Source organism: Oncorhynchus kisutch, linkage group LG1, assembly GCF_002021735.2.
Source record: "Oncorhynchus kisutch isolate 150728-3 linkage group LG1, Okis_V2, whole genome shotgun sequence".
Classification (NCBI taxonomy): Eukaryota; Metazoa; Chordata; class Actinopteri; order Salmoniformes; family Salmonidae; genus Oncorhynchus; species Oncorhynchus kisutch.
The window spans coordinates 45,629,272-45,649,253 of record NC_034174.2 but is presented as its reverse complement, the minus strand read 5'-3'; the positions used below and the strand labels follow the sequence as shown (position 1 = coordinate 45,649,253).

Below are 19,982 nucleotides of genomic sequence, written 5' to 3'. Positions count from 1 at the left end.
TTTCACAATCCACATAAAACATGTGTAATATGAAAGCATTGAATGAATTTCTCTGTAATACTGGAACGACCGTACAGAGCTGAACGTAAGACAAGGACGAGACTCGAGTCAAGACTACAAACTAAAAAGTTATTGTTGGTGACACCAGTCTGGACAGTCTGTATAGTATTTATTTGGCTCTGGGTATGACTGGGCTATGTGTCAATTTACCAACGCTACCTCAAGATGTTATGTATATGTGCAATGTGAGCTGTGTGTGCTCATGTCCATGTTTCGATATGTGCGAGTGTGTCAGGAATCTGCTGGTGTGTTCCAGCCAGTTCCTCCCTGGGGTTTGATCTCTGCTGCTGCCTGCCAAAGAGTTTTCCCAGTGGAGCCCAGGAGGTATGCCAAGAATGCTAATGGTTCGGAGACCCCATGGAATTACACTGGCTAGGAGGGACAATCAGATCTCAAGTTACGTTCCATTTCAGAATATAGAATCATGCAAGTTTTATTATGTTCTAACCATGAGTTCTGTTGCATCTGTTCTGTTTCTAGGGGGATGTCGCAACACCCTATTTAGAAGTAGAATGGCAAGGAGGGACATTCCGTTTTAAGGCCACGTTCCATTTCAGAAATTGGAACCGAGTGTGTTCTGTTCTATCCACTCTGTTACACTCCACAGAACTAGAGTAGGTAGGACGGACAATACACCTCAATGTAACCATGTTAGAACCACGTTACGGGTGTTCTATTCTATCCGTTCTAATTCTAGGATAAAAACCTGAGGGCTGTGCTGCTAGGCCAGGATGAAAGCGTGGGAAACCCAGCACAGTCGGGGCAGGCAGGTTGGGCGACGTCGGGCCACACAACAGGAGAGACAGGGGGTCTGAGTTCCTCTGTGTTTGGGAGGAGAGGCCTAGGCGCCTGAGGAATTTATCACGAGGAGAAGTAACACCGCAAGAGCAGACTGACCAAGACCAGCATGGCTGGTGCTCCATGCCTCCTCCATGACCACTTTCCTCTGAGGCTTTTTTCTCAATTCATCTTTCCTCCATTCCTCACATCTCTCCTTGACTCCTTCCCAAAACCCATTGGAGGAGAAGGTCAGAAGGGAGGTACCTTGGATTTTCTCCAAAACGGCTTAGGAGGAGGCGAGGACAGAGGATGAGCCATAGTGCGCATGTGTGACAGTCAGTCCAAAAAGAGGGTTTTATTGACAGGGGAATTCAGTCAACTTGCTTTTCTATTTGTATAACCTAGATTCTGCTTCACAGCATTAAACATGAAGCCCCTGATTGCCGCCTTTGAGGTTGTTTTTTTCCTCTCCAAAAGTCACATGCAGGACACACACTGTGTAGCTCTGGTGTGGTTTTCCATCTCTGGTGTTTCTCCCCCCCCCCATGGTCATCACTTAAAGGAGCCATCAGCAGTTGCTACATACATTTTTCAAAACCACACACACACACACACACCTCACTCTCACGCTATTGATTCCCAAAGAATATTATTAATGAATGCCTCACGAACTGTCATACCCCATCAGAACCCAAAAATATAAGCTTGTTTTACGCCAACGTTTGTAAACAAGGTAAATGTAAATAAGTACTGTATAGCCACAAAACATGGTTAAAACTATCATTTTGATTTCATGGAGGGTCAGTCTTTACATCCATAGCTCGGTCTATGAATTTGAGAGTGGTTATATTTTACCAGCCCCATCCTTCAGCTTTTCACCGAAACAGGGGTGGGTAAACCACTGTTATTGTTTCTATACTGCTGATTGCAGCAGAATGATGGTTGCCTGTTGCTCACCACCTGAGAAGAGTGTTATTATAGTCAGTGACAGAGCCTGTTGCCGTTTCGAGATTAACACTAGATGTTGCTTGTCTGCAGCGATACGGTTTACCTGAAGCCCAGGTACAGTGTGTAATACACGTTGATCTTGAGAAACCAAAAAGCCTAATAGAGCGGAGTGTAGTCAGACTCATTCTCAATTGTTTAATGAAAAAAAAAAACTTAACCGAAAGAGCTCAACTGGTCTGACCTCCGTACTAGACCACAGCCTATCCACACTCCGGTTCTTTTGCGAATTTGCCATCTCCCACCTGTCAAGGCCAACACAAGCATAGCTTTACTGGCCAGAGATGAAAATGTAGGTTGGCAGAGCTGGGAGAGGAAGCCAAATCTGACCGGAATGTAGGAAATAGAAACGTATCCTATAAAGAAGAGTAAAGTAAAGAATTTCTGGACCAGAGTTTCCCAAACTCAGGGGCCACTGGTGGAGGAAAGTGGGTACAGTAGCTGGCTGGTCTGACAGTGGTTGGTATGATGGCTCAGAGGGAGAGCAGCTCAACGTTAAAAACACCAACTCAGAGCCCTATACCGGAACACACTAAACTGCTCCATGTACTGAGGATGTGTGTGGTTAAGTGCGCATGTGTGCGTATATGTGGATTGTGGATTAGAGATAACAATCTCTCGGCCGTTAAACAAAAACAAACAGCGCTCCGTATCAAAAGGGTATCTGTATCTGGAGGAGAAGTCAGTGGCCCCTCACAAGGACACATGGTTGGCCATTCTAAAAAACGTTTGTTGGCGAGATCTATTCCTGCAGATTAAGTTAAGGCTACTTGCCGACCGTTTGTTTATAAGGTAGGCTATGTCAAGGAAAGCATATTGTGATACAAAACGTTTAAATAAAGTTTGATTTGTTATTTTTCAAACCCTGTTTAAGCCATCACAGCTGGGTATGAAACATGTACGCCCAACTCAAATCGGTGTCAAGGGAAACCAGATTTTAACACTGGGGAGTCTTTTCTGAGTAGCTCCATGACGCTTCAAAAATAGATCAAGTGTGTTACGTGAGAATACATTGTTGCAGTCTTTGGACCTCCTGATAGGATTTCATCATGACCTAGCAAAGTGACTTCTTCTCACCACAATCTCAACGGACAATTCATTGTTGCAATGTAATAGTCAAATAAAGCGCTCTCTTTACAAGCATGGTCACGTCGGCCCGTCGCACTGTAGGTTGTCCTCCATGGGCCTTACTCAGATGTGTACAATTTGCAGTTGAAGTATAATGGACCCCGATTCCGACCTGAGTTAAGCGTGCTAAAAAAAGAACATAATTCCCTTTTTATACACATCTCTTTAAACGTATTCTAACCCCGAACTTAAGAATGAGAATAGCATGCTATTCACCCGCTATTCCGTTTGGGGTGGAGATCTGAGAAATTAAGGTGTGGCGGAGGTGTGTCTACGGATAAGCCGTATTCTGACCTTGACTTAATTCCACCACCTTTATGCACAAGGAGACTATGAATATGGTCGAGGGAACCTGTCTGTTCAAAGTGGAAAAAGCATGTATTTGTCCTCGATATAAATAACTGCATTCTCCATGCAGAGTCATTTCTAAATGGAGAAGAGCTATTGATAAGAGCTAGGTAAACGAGTAGTCCATTTCGAGAAGGGGATTGTAAGTGCACATAGCAATCGTTTGACTATTTTTCCTTATGATCCCTGGAGACAAATATGAAACCAGCAAACTGAAAAATCATTCAAATGACATGCATTGCGGACCCTTTTCCACAGAGAAATGGGCTATAAAACAGCTGCGCCGTTATTCCGAATAATAATTGTATGTCCTCATTTACGTGGAAGACATTTGGACACCCAAGTTATGGGGAATAAAACAGCAGAGTTGATTCATGCGCTTTAGAATGGTTCAATTATAGCCTGTGTTGTGGGCTTCTCTCAGTTTTACTTAAATGTCTAATCATGTTCAATATTTGCCACTGTCAGGAGCCACCGTCAGTAATACCCACATACATTTATAAACCGTCACTTTAGTGTTAGTTGTTTAAAAATGTACAGTTTATATTTTGGATCATTCCGCTGACCTTTCCTGTGTCACGTCTGTAAGTTGTTCCTGAGTGTCGCAAGCTTTAGTGGATCATATTAGGCTAACGTTGTGCAATAATGTTGGGACATGTAGCCTATTTTAATCATTATGGAATCCATATCACACATAGGAGACTAAACTCGGAGCACGATTCACGACGACTGGACCCGTTGTCATACAGTTCCATGATCAGAGAGAATTATTGTAGATTTATAGAACTATAGTTCAACCCCTATTGTACCACCCCCCCCCCCCCCCCCCCCTACCTTCCAATATTTCATGGCTATGACAACTTTCAGGATGAATCAAAGCACTAGTTTTTATTTGTCAATATATTTTTACCGTAAAGGCTCTCCAAACCTGTTTTTTTAAATCTACTAGTTGGTGCTGAAACAGAAACAACGATGGATAGATGGCAGTCTTTAATTGATCCCTATTTTCTGAACCCGTTCGATGTATTGTAGACTGTCGACAAAAAGGTAGACCGCATTGAAAAGGGACAGCTTAAGATACATTTTTTATCTGTTGAATTGATTCAGTGCGCACAAGGGAATATCGCCTGCAAAGCATGTTACGTGACTGAATAAGAGAAGTCTGAATACCAAATACTGAGAAGTACATAGGAAAGGCGTGCGTAGGAAAGGCGTAAATACCTTAATTTGGATTCTGCCCCTAAGTCTTTTTGCTGGAAAACATTGACAGGCTACTGAGCACAATTTCTCTCAGAGAGTATAAACAGACAAAATGGAGGTAAAGGCCGACTGTACAGTCAAAACAGTTCTAGATTGCAGCATTGATTTCTAGATCAGCACACCGTTTTAAATAAGCACAGCAAGTTCTAGATCAAAATCAAATCTCATTTTCCACATGCTTCGCAAACAGGTGTAAACGAACAGTGAAATGCTTACTACCAAGTCATTTTCCAACAACGCAGAGTTAAAGATAAATGTAATTTAAAAAATTATAATATTGACATGAGGAATACATACACAGTGAATAACAAATAACAATAATGAGTAAAAATAACATGGCTATATACAGGGAGTACCAGGTAATAACATGGCTATATACAGGGAGTACCAGTACCGAGTTGATGTGCAGGCATACGAGGTAATTGAGGTAGCTATGTACATATTAGAGGTCGACCGATTAAATCGGAATGGCCGATTAATTAGGGCCGATTTCAAGTTCATAACAATCGGAAATTGTTATTTTTGGACGCAAAATACAAATATATAAAAAAAAAAAAAAAAATTATACCTTTATTTAACTAGGCAAGTCAGTTAAAAACACATTCTTATTTTCAATGACGGCCTAGGAACGGTGGGTTAACTGCCTCGTTCAGGGGCAGAACGACAGATTTTCACCTTGTCAGCTCGGGGGATTCAATCTTGCAACCTTACAGTTAACTAGTCCAACACAATAATGACCTGCCTCTCTCGTTGCACTCCACAAGGAGACTGCCTGTTACGCGAATGCAGTAAGCCAAGTTAAGTTGCTAGCTAGCATTAAACTTATCTTATAAAAAACAAAATCAATCATAATCACTAGTTAACTACACATGGTTGATGATATTACTAGATATTATCTAGCATGTCCTGCGTATAATCTGACTGAGCATACAAGTATCTAAGTATCTGACTGAACGGTGGTAGGCAGAAGCAGGTGCGTAAACATTCATTCAAACAGCACTTTCGTGCGTTTTGCCAGCAGCTCTTCGTTGTGCGTCAAGCCTTGCGCTGTTTATGACTTCCGAGATGAGGCTGGTGTAACCGAAGTGAAATGGCTAGCTAGTTAGCGCGCGCTAGTAGAGTTTCAAACGTCACTCGCTCTGAGCGTTCTAGTAGTTGTTCCCCTTGCTCTGCAAGGGTAACGCTGCTTCGATGGTGGCTGTTGTCGTTGTGTTGCTGGTTCGAGCCCAGGGAGGAGCGAGGAGAGGGACGGAAGCTATACTGTTACACTGGCAATATTAAAGTGCCTATAAGAACATCCAATTGTGAAAAGGTTAATGAAATACAAATGGTGTAGAGGGAAATAGTCCTATAATAACTACAACCTAAAACTTCTTACCTGGGAATATTGAACACTCATGTTGAAAGGAACCACCAGCTTTCATATGTTCTGAGCAAGAACTGAAACGTTAGCTTTCTTACATAGCACTTTTACTTTGTTTTTGCATTATTTAAACCAAATTGAACAGGTTTCATTATTTACTTGAGGCTAAATTGATTTGATTGATGTATTATATTAAGTTAAAATAAGTGTTCATTCAGTATCGTTGTAATTTATTTGTAATATTACAAATAAAATAATTGTAAAATAAAAATCGTCCGATTAATCGGTATCGGCTTTTTTGGTCCTCCAATAAATCGGCATTGGCGTTGAAAAATCATAATCGGTCGACCTCTAGTACATATACACTGAGTATACAAATCATTATGCTCTTTCCATGACAGACTGACCGGGTGAAAGTTATGATGCCTTATTGATGTCAAATCAGTGTAGATGAAGGGGAGGAGACCAGTTAAAGGAGGAGACTAAGCTTTGAGAATATTGAGACATGGATTGTGTTTGTACACTACCGTTCAAAAGTTTGGGGTCACTTAGAAATGTCCTTGTTTTTGAAAGAAAAGCAAATGTTTTGTCCATTAAAATAACATCAAATTGATCAGAAATACAGTGAAGACATTGTTTATGTTGTAAACGACTATTGGAGCTGGAAACAGCAGATTTTCTATGGAATATCTACATAGGCATACAGAGGCCCATTATCAGCAACCATCACTCCTGTGTTCCAATGGCATGTTGTGTTAGCAAATCCAAGTTTTATAATTTTAAAAAGGCTAATTGGTCATTAGAAAACCCTTTTGCAATTATGTTAGCACAGCTGAAAACTGTTGTTCTGATTAAAGAAGCAATAAAATTGGCCTTCCATAGACTAGTTGAGTAACTGGAGCATTGGAATTTGTGAGTTTGATTACAGGCTCACAATGGCCAGAAACAAAGACTTTCTTCTGAAACTCATCAACCTATTCTTGTTCTGAGAAACGAAGGCTATTCAATGCGAGAAATTGACAGAAACTGAAGACCTCGTACAACGCTGTGTACTACTCCCTTCACAGAACAGCACAAAATGCCTCTTACCAGAATAGAAAGAGTGGGAGGCCCTGGGGCACAACTGAGCAAGAGGACAAGTAAATTAGAGTGTCTAGTTTGAGAAACAGAAGCCTCACAAGTGCTCAACTGGCAGCTTCATTAAATAGTACCCGCAAAACACCAGTCTCAACGTCAACAGTGAAGAGGCGACTCCGGGATTCTCTGGCTTTCTAGGCAGAGTTGCAAAGAAAAAGCCACATCTCAGACTGGCCATCAAAAAGCAAAGATTAAGATGGGAAAAAGAACAGACACTGGACCAAGGAAGATTGGAAAAAGTGTTATGGACAGACAAAACTAAGTTTGAGGTGTTCGCACCACAAAGAAGAACATTCGTGAACCACAAAAAAAATGAAAAGATGTGAAGCATGGTGGAGGCAATGTGGTGGTCTGGGGGTGCTTTGGTGGTGGTAAAGGGAGATTTGTACAGGGTAAAAGGGACCTTGAGAAGTGATTGGAATGGAGCGATAGGAAGGCTATCACTACAATTTCCATCCTACAAAGGACAATGACCCAAAGCACAGCTCCAAACTATGCAATAACTATTTAGGAAAGAAGCAGTCAGATGGTATTCTGTCTATAATGGAGTGGCCAGCACAGTCACCAGATCCCAACCCTATTGAGCTGTTGTGGGAGCAGCTTGACCAAGTGCCAATTTTTCCAATTCCCCTGACTCTTATTTTGGTGATGGTTGGTTCTCAGATTATAATAATATAGATATAATAATAATAAAAAATATATTATCCTTTCTACATACTTTATATTTGGTTTACATCGTTTAAGTTTACAGACTTTGTATTTTTTAGGGTTTCTATGACAGAAAAATCCCCGTTGTCATGATAATTACGTGCCGATACGATATGCATCCCAAGATTTTAAATGCGATTCGATACTGTGATTTTATTGCTATTTGATGTTCCAAACATATTTCTCATGTATGCTGCAGCGGGACAAGAGACCGCCATTAGTCATGGAACTAGGTGCTGAACACAAATTGGCTCCCTATTTTTTTTAAATGTAGAAAATAAACTTTGAATGAAAAATACTGGAGTTTGTGCAGGTACAGCAAACTAGACCAAAAATGATATTGCTATATCGTCAAAAATAATATCCCAATACGTAACTGTATTGATTGCCCCCATAGGCACTAAGTTCTAGATCAGAACAGTGCTACAACTGAACAAAAATAAACGCAACATGCAACAATTTCAAAGATTTTACTGAGTTACAGTTCATATAAGGAAATGCGTCATTTTAAATAAATAAATTAGGCCCTAATCTATGGATTTAACATGACTGGGAATTGGCCACGGATAACTTTTTTTTAAAGAAAGTAGGGGTGTGGATCAGAAAACAAGTCAGTATCTGGTGTGATCACCATTTGCCTCATGCAGCGATCAGGCTGTTGATTGTGGCCTGTGGAATGACTGTGCAAAGTTGCTGGATATTGTCAGGAACTGGAACACTGTCGTATAGCTCGATCCAGAGCATCCCAAACATGCTCAATGTGTGACATGTCTGCTGAATATGCAGACCATAGAAGAACTGGTATATTTTCAGCTTCCAGGAATTGTGTACAGATCCTTGCGACATGGGGCTGAGCATTATCATGCTGAAACATGAGGTGATTGTGGACGATGAATGACATGACAATGGGCCTCAGGATTCAAATTGCCATTGATAAAATGCCATTTTAGTCGACGTACAGAGCGTATGCCTGCCCATACCAGAACCGCACTGGCACCATGGGGCACTCTGTACACAACGTTGGCATCAGCAAACTGCTCGCCCACATGACACCATACACGCCGTCTGCCCGGTGTAGTTGAAACCGAGAATGATCCGTGAAGAGCACACTTCTTCGGCGTGCCAGTGGCCATAAAAAGGTGAGCATTTCCCCACTGAAGTCAGTTACAACACCAAACTGCAGTCAGGTCAAGACCCTGGTGAGGACGACGAGCATGCAGATGGGCTTCCCTGAGACAATTTCTGACAGTTCGTGCAGAAATTCTTTGCTTGTGCAAACCCTCAGTTTCATCAGCTGCCTGGGTGCTTGTCTCAGACGATCCTGCAGGTGAAGAAGCGGGATGTGGAGGTCTTGGGCTGGCGTGGTTACACGTGTTCTGTGGTTCTAAGGCCGGTTGGACGTACTAACAAATTCTCTAAAACGACATTGGAGGCGGCTTATGGTAGAGAAATGAACATTCAATTCTCTGGCAACAGCTCTGGTGGACATTCCTACCATCAGTTGCACTACAATTGCACGCTCCCTCAAAACTTCAGACATTTGTGTGACAAAACTGCATGTTTTAGAGTTGTCTTTATTGCATGGAAGTAAACAAACATGTGCACTAAATTTGAGAGAAATAAGCTTTTTGTGCATATGGAATATTTCTAGGATCTTTTATTTCAGCTCATGAAACTTGGGACCAGCACTTTACATGTTGTGTTTATATTTTTGTTGTGTTTATATTTTTGTTCAATATAGATCAGAATACTGAGTTCTAGATTGGAACATAACTTGACTTAAAAAAAACTAACGAGGGGACTCGTTATAGGAGCCATGTCTAAAAGTAAACGTCAAAGGGAATTTACTGTGTGAGGAGTGAAAGGTGATGCTGTGTGTTCATACTATAAAGAACAGCCCTGTCACTGGCTGATCAACACAGACGTAGCACACACATTTCACTAATAATCTTCAACTAGTACAAAGCTATTGAAGTTATGATTCTGTCCACAGTGGAGATTCCAGTTGTGTGAGTGAGTGTGTGCGTCTCTCTTACCTGTGCAGCTGCTGGAGGGGGCAGGGCTATCCGTATTGGAGGTGCTCTGGCTGTTACTACTCCCCTTCTGTTTCCCCTCCTCTTTCTCCTGATCCTGAGAGTCCATTTCCCAGGAGCAAAGGACGTCCTCCCCCTCAGGCGACAACTCCGCTCCTCGCTCCCCCTCAGTATCCCATTTGCCTAGCCCCTTTGACAGCGGATTTGGTTTCAGTTCCTTCAAGGCTGACTCCGGCTCCTTCTCTCCGTCCGAGGTGCACTCCCCATGTGGGGAGACTGTCCTGTTCTGGCAGACACCCCCCTTCCTTACAGGACCCCCGACACGCCGCTTCCGATCCCGCCGAGGGTCGTCGCTCCTGACCGGCGCCAAGATGGTGGCCCTGGTGCCCTCCATGCCGCTGTGTGGCTTCCCCTGACTCTCAGCCACCCTCGATCATGGTGTCACCATTCCCGCCCTGTTGGTGAGGAGTGGAACAGCCAGTTAGTACAGATCTGTTACAGATTGGTTACAGGAATGATTTATTCCAAATTGGTGGTTCAGGAGGATACATTCGTGTTTTGCAACCAATCGGAGCGGTTCTCACAGAATACAGTGACCGTTCAATCGGAATGCCTTTTACAAATCGAGACATCCAATTAGATCCATGAAACACTTCTCAACGTTGTTTTAACTGGAGAGATAATGAAAGGCTTCCATGTAAGTGTAACAGGCACAGTCTCTTCTGGAAACACGTCATAAGAAGCTTTGACCTGGTCCCATTCAACAGAACCCTCCACAGCTGAGACAGCCTCACCCAGTGCACCTCCAAACCAGAAAGACAGAAAGAGCCTCCCCATAGACACACAGCATATGGGCCAGGTTAGAGGTCTCCGATGCGGGCCTGGAGTTGGCCTGCTGCAGATGAGCACCAGCTGTTAAACTCTAAACAACTGTAATTGATCCAGCTAACTACTAACAGAGGGAGTGGAAATAATGGGGGGGATAGAGAAGTAAGCAAAAAAATAAAATAATGCACCGACACACACGCAGTGTAAATTCTGCGTCATTGTGTGCCAGGAAGGGAGGAGAGTGGGTGTATGCATGAGAAAAATACACACACACACACACACACACACACACACACACGAGTAGGCTAGCCTCCAGGTCACAGCACGTGTGGGCCATGGGGCAGGCCAGGCTGTTTTTCATTCTCCAGACACCTGTTGTTGGGAGGGAGAGCCCAAGGTCTGAGTGTCTGGTGTTGTCTGAGCTGAAGACGCTCTGCGTGCTGCGTGTGTGTGTGTAGGGACGATCTGCTCTTAGGATCAGCCAGAGCCACTGACCTTTCCCCACATTCCCCACTTTCTGCTGAACAGCCATGCACTTTCCCCCACTGGCCTTGGGTGGCTGTTTGTGTGTGTGCATGTCTGCCAAGTAGAAATCGGGTTCAAGGGAACAGAGACTGTAGGGCTGATTTCATTGGGGATCACCAAGTTTATCAGTCTGGTGCGTTTAGAAGAGGGAAGAGAGAATACCCTAAAGACATGGAATTTAAAACGCCTCCGCTTTGTACAACATACACACTCCAGAACTGCCTGAGGTACTGATTTAACAAGGTGTCAGAAATGGCCGATGCTTCAGATGGTATCAAGGGACCTAACGTTTGCCAGGAGAACACTCCCCACACCAGCAGCCTGTATCAGGCCAGCTGGGTCCATGGACTCGTGATGCTTAAAGCAAATCCTGACTCTGCCATTAGCATGACGCAACAGAAACCAGGATTCATAAAACCAGGTGATATTTTTCCACTTCTCAATTGTTCAGTGTTGGTGACCGTGTGCCCGCTGGAGCCGCTTCTTGTTTTTAGCTGATAGGAGTGGAGCCCGGTGTGGTTGTCTGCTGCAATAGCCCATCTAAGGCGGCAGGTAGCCTAGTGGTTAGAGCGTTGGGCCAGTAACCGAAAGGTTGCAGGATCGAATCCCCGAGCTGACAAGAAAAAAAATCTGGTTGTTCTGCCCCTGAACAAGGCAGTTAAACCCACTGTTCCACGGTAGGCCGTCATTGTAAATAAGAATGTGTTCTTAACTGTGTTGCCTAGTTAAATAAAGGTTAAATACAATCTGTGACAAGGATCGACAAGTTCTGCGTTCCGAGATGCCATTCTGCGCCATTATTTGTCTGTTTGTGGCTCGCCTGTTAGCTTGCACGATTCCTGCCATTCTCCTTCGACCTTTCTCATCAGCGAGCTGTTTTCGCCCACAGGACGGCCGCTGACTGGTGCGATAAATAAAAACATCCATTCTTGGTAAAACCCTAGACAATGTTGTGTGTGAAAAGCCCAAGAGGGCAGATGTTTTTGAGATTCTGGATCTGGAGCGCCTGGAACCGATGATCATACCACGCTCAAAGTTGCTTAGGCCCACTACCGTTCAATCGAACAGTAACCAAATGCCTGCCTGCCGGCTTTATATAGCAAGCCCCAGCCATATGACTCACTTGCTGTAGGAGCAAACCATTTTCTTGAATGGGGTGGTGTACCAAATAAACAGGACACTGTGTATATTCACTCAATAAAAAAGCAAGCGCCAATTAAGATTCATTTATTGAAGGCATAATATCAACTGGTTCTATTATATCGTGGAACACAATCTTAAAAACGCAGTTACCTCAGCAGTGGCACTTGCTTGTAGAAGCCAATGGCTGTGCAATGGCATATCCTCGTTTTGTTAATTTGACAGATGCTCTTATTTCTCTAGCCATAAGACACCTATTTTATAGTTAAAATAAATAAAACGTACAGAATAAAATATATATTTTTCCAAATGAAAAAAAGTTACCAGCGAGAGGTGATGCGCATTTCGTGTCTCAAACAGTTATTATCCAAGAGTAATCATTTGAAAAAGGGTTCAATTTTGCAAGTTGAAAGACAATTCTTTCAGGGTTACAAACCACAATAGGTTATCTTTTCAATATACAAAATATTGGATTTTATTTTTTCTGCTTGTTCTTTGTAATTTTCAAAATGGATGAACAATTCCATATTGAATACTGCATGGTGATTCATTCCGACAGCGACATCCGTTTGGTGAGTAGCCATATGCTTAATGATTCTGATGAAAATACACTGTCTATATCAAGTTTTTGCATATTTTCAGGGTGGAACCTGTATGTCTAGGGGGGTTATAGCCCAGTCTAACCAATTCTAAAAGGCACTAGCAGTTCACAAGGTAGCTTAATTGAAAAAAAGACTGGACGCAATTATTTGAAAACTGCAGCTCATTGTTGCAAAACATATTGACCTACCTCAAAATCAACCAGTCCATTTTGAATTTGTGATAAAACTCATCATTTGGCAAGGAATGTAGCTTGTATATCCTATCCCATTTTATAGGCATTTATTTCTGTAGGCCTAACGGGAGCTTGTGTGCACTCAGCATGTGTGTGTGAAGGGAGCCGTCGGAACGCAATTGAGTGAATGGGACACGGAGGGGAAAGAGAATTTAGGGAAAAGAACTGTGTGATGCTTGGCTTGGTTTATTTTTTTGTTGTGCCACGCAATGCACATGTACAAATGAAACACTAGAGTGAAAGCAAATTATGTTGCCACGACAAAATTTCACTTGCCTGTTCGGGCAACCATAATAGCATTTTTTTATTTATTTAACCTTTATTTAACCAGGTAGGCAAGTTGAGAAACAAGTTCTCATTTACAATTGCGACCTGGCCAAGATAAAGCAAAGCAGTTCGACACATACAGAGTTACACATGGAGTAAAAACAAACACAGTCAATAATACAGTAGAAAAATAAGTCTATATACAATGTGAGCAAGTGAGGGAGGTAAAGGCAAAAAAAAAGGCCACGGTGGCGAACTAAATACAATATAGCAAGTAAAACACTGGAATGGTTGATTTGCAGTGGAATAATGTGCAAAGTAGAAATATAAATAAATGGGTGCAATGGAGCAAAATAAATAAATAAATAAATACAGTTGGGAAAGAGGTAATTGTTTGGGCTAAATTATAGATGGGCTATGTACAGGTGCAGTAATCTGTGAGCTGCTCTGACAGCTAGTGCTTAAAGCTAGTGAGGGAGATGTGTTTCCAGTTTCAGAGATTTCTGTAGTTCGTTCCAGTCATTGGCAGCAGAGAACTGGAAGGAGAGGCGGCCAAAGGAAGAATTGGTTTTGGGGGTGACCAGAGAGAAAAACCTGCTGGAGCGCGTGCTACAGGTGGGTGATGCTATGGTGACCAGCGAGCTGAGATAAGGGGGGACTTTACCTAGCAGGGTCTTGTAGATGAGCTGGAGCCAGTGGGTTTGGCGACGAGTATGAAGAGAGGGCCAGCCAAAGAGAGTGTACAGGTAGCAGTGGTGGATAGTATATGGGGCTTTGGTGACAAAACGGATGGCACTGTGATAGACTGCATCCAATTTGAGTAGAGTGTTGGAGGCTATTTTGTAAATGACATCGCCGAAGTCGAGGATTGGTAGGATGGTCAGTTTTACAAGGGTATGTTTGGCAGCATGAGTGAAGGATGCTTTGTTGTGAAATAGGAAGCCAATTCTAGATTTCACTTTGGATTGGAGATGTTTGATGTGAGTCTGGAAGGAGAGTTTACAGTCTAACCAGACACCTAGGTATGTGTAGTTGTCCACATATTCTAAGTCAGAGCCGTCCAGAGTAGTGTTGTTGGACAGGCGGGCAGGTGCAGGCAGCGATCAGTTGAAGAGCATGCATTTAGTTTTACTTGTATTTAAGAGCAATTGGAGGCCACGGAAGGAGAGTTGTATGGCATTGAAGCTCGCCTGGAGGGTTGTTAACACAATGTCCAACGAAGGGCCAGAAGTATACAGAATGGTGTCGTCTGCGTAGAGATGGATCCGAGACTCACCAGCAGCAAGAGTGACATCATTGATGTATACAGAGAAGAGAGTCGGTTCAAGAATTGAACCCTGTGAAACCCCCATAGAGACAGCCAGAGGCCCAGACCACAGACCCTCCGATTTGACACACTGATCTCTATCAGAGAAGTAGTTGGTGAACCAGGCGAGGCAATCATTTGAGAAACCAAGGCTGTCGAGGCTGACGATGAGAATGTGGTGATTGACAGAGTCGAAAGCCTTGGCCAGGTCAATGAATACGGCTGCACAGTATTGTTTCTTATCGATGGCGGTTAAGATATCGTTTAGGACCTTGAGCGTGGCTGAGGTGCACCCATGACCGGCTCTGAAACCAGATTGCATAGCGGAGAAGGTATGGTGGGATTCGAAATGGTCAGTAATCTGTTCGTTGATTTGGCTTTCGAAGACCTTAGAAAGGCAGGGTAGGATAGATATAGGTCTGTAGCAGTTTGGGTCAAGAGTGTCCCCCCCCTTTGAAGAGGGGGATGACTGCAGCTGCTTTCCAGCCTATAAGGCCAATATGCACAAAGATGTCTGCAAATTCTCTGAAAAGCCTAAAAGAAATTCTAGATCCTATAACTCTAGATCCTAGTTTGACAGGTTGCACATCAAAATATCAATTCCCTGGATATGTTAAATGAAATAGCTTACTTTTTTTAAATCATAGGCTACCATCTCAGTTGTCTTACTTGGCACTGGAAATTAATTGTCTGCTGCTAATGTAAAATAACAGTGCATTAAAAATAAAATTCTGCATTTATTGTAATTCAGCAAAATATTTACCTATATCCCAATATTACATGTCCATAATCACCCAGCTCTAGCAACTCCCCCAAAAATATTTATCGTAATTTATGGCTAAAGTCTTTAAATCAGATTATTTTAATTGTGATATGGATTTTTGTCCACATCACCCAGCTCTACAACATAACCAGGTACTAAATAGGGCTGGGACGATACCAGTATCGCGATGCTTATTAGTATCGTGGCAAGGAAACAAAGCACAAAGAGGATAGAACTTCCTTAGGAAAACAGCCCTAATGTTTGAAACAAATATGCCACCCAGAGACACATTTATTTATTTTCCAAGCTACGCACACAATGTTACATACAGCAGGTCTTTAAAAAGGATCAAAGTGTTCGGTCTGCTTTGTATTTTCCTTTTTGCCATAAAAAATAATAAGAATAAGAATAATATATACAGTGGGGAGAACAAGTATTTGATACACTGCCGATTTTGCAGGTTTTCCTACTTACAAAGCATGTAGAGGTCTGTAATTTTTTAGATCCTATGCAAATTAATAACTTAAAAATCATACAATGTGATTTTTTGGATTTTTGTTTTAGATTCCATCGAGCAGCTAGATGGCGGAAGGTGAGAGGAAGCACTGAAGGCTTATGTCGTTGCACTGTCAGGGGTCTTCACAATGACTTCAGGTGATCAGTTGTGGTTTGCTGATGATATCACAGTCACCACTGGTAGCATCCACTCCGTCAAAAAAAAAATGTTAGTGGAAGGGCGGGAGTCGGGAGAAACCTGAGTCAAACTATGCCCTGTAACGTTACTGCCTATTCACTCAATCTGCTGCCTGACAGGCTAATGGCGATACAGGTTTTTTAATGTCATCTGGATCTTCATAACTATCAACTAGCTATGTGTGAATCATAATAATCTAGCTAGTTTAACAGGCAAAAACTACCTTAAACTAATGTTATGCCAGGTAAATGATTAGCTGTCAATTCACTGTGGCTGGCTAGCCATTTAGCCTTATTGACTTACTATGGGCTTGCAATATATGCCCACTACACTGGGTATTGTAGGCAGGTAAACATGCCACAATTAACAATGTATTTATTAACGTATCAAAATAAAATATTGTAGTCAGGCAAACATATGAGATGCGAATGGATGAAATGTTACCCAAAGTCCGAGGTCTCCTAATAACAGTATTTCGCAAGTATACGTGTGCATGAGTCAAACAACCCATTCTGCATTTAAACTAGTTACGTCATCAAATCTCAATTTCTGAAAACTAAGCAAAACAAAGCCCATTGGCTGAACTCCGATACATAACAGTGACAAGATCAAAGAGAACCCATTCTCTGATGAATCAATGACTGACTAGATGAGCCACACCGCTCAGAGCCCTTGGCTCATAATGCTAAACTTCTAAAATCTTTCCCAACAGTCCCCAGCTTTGGTGCGATTAAGACAAAGCAAAGAACGCATTCATTTCCCAGTGTTAAATAAGAGCAGCTTAGGCAGGAATGATTGAGGCTGGCTGCGTCATAGTTAATCTACAAGCTGGATTTAAAGAGCCAAAAAACTGACAGGAAAGAGGGAAGGAAGGATGGAGAGGGAAGTAGATGGATGTGTCCCAATACTGTTAAACAGGTTCCTTGTCACCTTCCCTTCACAAGACAGCGAATCCTTCCTTTCTTATAATCAGTAACTGATGATCTGATGTGACCGGATTGGTGAAGGAAGTTGTGTTCAATCATTAGCTCAGGAAGGAGGGATGCATTTCATAAGTACTCAAACAAGCCTTAGGCCTTAGTTTATCATCATGTTTTGTTATGTTATTTTAGACCAGTGATCATGAAGGAGAGGACATAAGAAAAGGAAGGACAGGTGATGAGAAGAAGCCAGTGGATTAGACATAATTGGGACCTGCTGGCAACAGCCTTTTAAACAATAGAGCCAATCAAGGTCAAAGTTTCCTCGTAGTTAGTCTTGTTCCCTAAAACAAACTATCCTATGAGTGCCCCCACCCCCCCCAGCTCTTGTATGCACCTCCCACTTCCAGTGAAAACAGACCAGATGAACTGGTGCTCCTCCCTCTGTGCCCACTAAAGCTCACTGAATGGGACGACCATTCACCTCCGACCCAGATCAGTGATAAACACACATTGTGAAAGACCAGAGGGATTATTTTAAAATGAGGGGAATATGCCCTAGGTGGACTCTATGGAGCTCTTCATCAACTATAAGCATTTCAAATGGGCAGCGACTTTGAATGGTTGGGGATTAGCCTACTATAGGCCTAGATGGTTAAATTTGGCAAGTTCTTACAGTGCCTTGCGAAAGTATTCGGCCCCTTGAACTTTGCGACCTTTTGCCACATTTCAGGCTTCAAACATAAAGATATAAAACTGTATTTTGTTATGAAGAATCAACAACAAGTGGGACACAATCATGAAGTGGAACGACATTTATTGGATATTTCAAACTTTTTTAACAAATCAAGAATTGAAAAATTGGGCGTGCAAAATTATTCAGCCCCCTTACATTAATACTTTGTAGCGACAACTTTTGCTGCGATTACAGCTGTAAGTCGCTTGGGGTATGTCTCTATCAGTTTTGCACATCGAGAGACTGACATTTTTTCCCATTCCTCCTTGCAAAAAAGCTCGAGCTCAGTGAGGTTGGATGGAGAGCATTTGTGAACAGCAGTTTTCAGTTCTTTCCACAGATTCTCGATTGGATTCAGGTCTGGACTTTGACTTGGCCATTCTAACACCTGGATATGTTTATTTTTGAACCATTCCATTGTAGATTTTGCTTTATGTTTTGGATCAATGTCTTGTTGGAAGACAAATCTCCGTCCCAGTCTCAGGTCTTTTGCAGACTCCATCAGGTTTTATTCCAGAATGGTCCTGTATTTGGCTCCATCCATCTTCCCATCAATTTTAACCATCTTCCCTGTCCCTGCTGAAGAAAAGCAGGCCCAAACCATGATGCTGCCACCACCATGTTTGACAGTGGGGATGCTGTGTTCAGGGTGATGAGCTGTGTTGCTTTTACGCCAAACATAACATTTTGCATTGTTGCCAAAAAGTTCAATTTTGGTTTCATCTGACCAGAGCACCTTCTTCCACATGTTTGGTGTGTCTCCCAGGTGGCTTGTGGCAAACATTAAACAACACTTTTTATGGATATCTTTAAGAAATGGCTTTCTTCTTGCCACTCTTCCATAAAGGCCAGATTTGTGCAATATACGACTGATTGTTGTCCTATGGACAGAGTCTCCCACCTCAGCTGTAGATCTCTGCAGTTCATCCAGAGTGATCATGGGCCTCTTGGCTGCATCTCTGATCAGTCTTCTCCTTGTATGAGCTGAAAGTTGAGGGACGGCCAGGTCTTGGTAGATTTGCAGTGGTCTGATACTCCTTCCATTTCAATATTATCGCTTGCACAGTGCTCCTTGGGATGTTTAAAGCTTGGGAAATCTTTTTGTATCCAAATCCGGCTTTAAACTTCTTCACAACAGTATCTTGGACCTGCCTGGTTTGTTCTTTGTTCTTCATGATGCTCTCTGCGCTTTTAACGGACCTCTGAGACTATCACAGTGCAGGTGCATTTATACGGAGACTTGATTACACACAGGTGGATTGTATTTATCATCATTAGTCATTTAGGTCAACATTGGATCATTCAGAGATCCTCACTGAACTTCTGGAGAGAGTTTGCTGCACTGAAAGTAAAGGGGCTGAATAATTTTGCACGCCCAATTTATCAATTTTTGATTTGTTAAAAAAGTTTGAAATATCCAATAAATGTCGTTCCACTTTATGATTGTGTCCCACTTGTTGATTCTTCACAAAAAAATACAGTTTTAAATCTTTATGTTTGAAGCCTGAAATGTGGCAAAAGGTCGCAAAGTTCAAGGGGGCCGAATACTTTCGCAAGGCACTGTACTTGCGTCTCTTACCCTAAATATATAAGTCAATATATCAGTCAAGTCTACACATTCTATATTCATGGGTTAATTTGCGATCTAGGTTATGGGTTTCTGTTATACAAAGTATGAATGGACTGGTTTACATTGATACTCTGTCATAAGAGACAAAAGTATAACTTTCAAAAATGTTTATACTAGGGAAATCTGAAAACTAGTTTGACAGGTTGTGGGTTGGGGACAAGTCTAAATGCTCTTGATTTCTTTGGGAAAAGTCACCGGAGTGGAAACTTAAGCTTAAGTCATCCGTCTCTGAAGGCAGCCGATACTGAGTTTTTTTGGTGTGTTGCTTAAGAAAGAATCAACTAGGCTTAGTGTCCATATAGACAGATACATCTTCGTACTCCCAAAACACTGAAGTTCTAGAAATTTGTGCAACATCCTTGCAAAATACAAAATACTAGCCCATCAACTTCAACTAGGCCTTATGCTATGCTTCAGCAGCAACACACAGCCTAGCTCCTGGTTTTCTAAACAATGAAAACATTGTGTAGCCTAAATCTTACTCCACACATGACATTTGAAGAAAAAATATAGCCC

General features: G+C 42.2%; 1 protein-coding gene across 2 annotated transcripts in view; it reads right to left on the bottom strand.

The window, feature by feature from the left end:
- The window catches only part of LOC109892964 (peroxisome proliferator-activated receptor delta-like), a 38,227-nt gene that overhangs the window by 5,635 nt on the left and 12,610 nt on the right, over nt 1–19,982 (bottom strand). For both annotated transcript variants that reach the window (XM_020485896.2, XM_020485905.2), the window contains exon 2: nt 9,826–10,277. In XM_020485896.2, coding sequence (XP_020341485.1) covers nt 9,826–10,216 — 391 coding nt within the window. In that variant the 5' untranslated portion in view covers nt 10,217–10,277. The remainder of the gene's footprint in view (nt 1–9,825; nt 10,278–19,982) is intronic.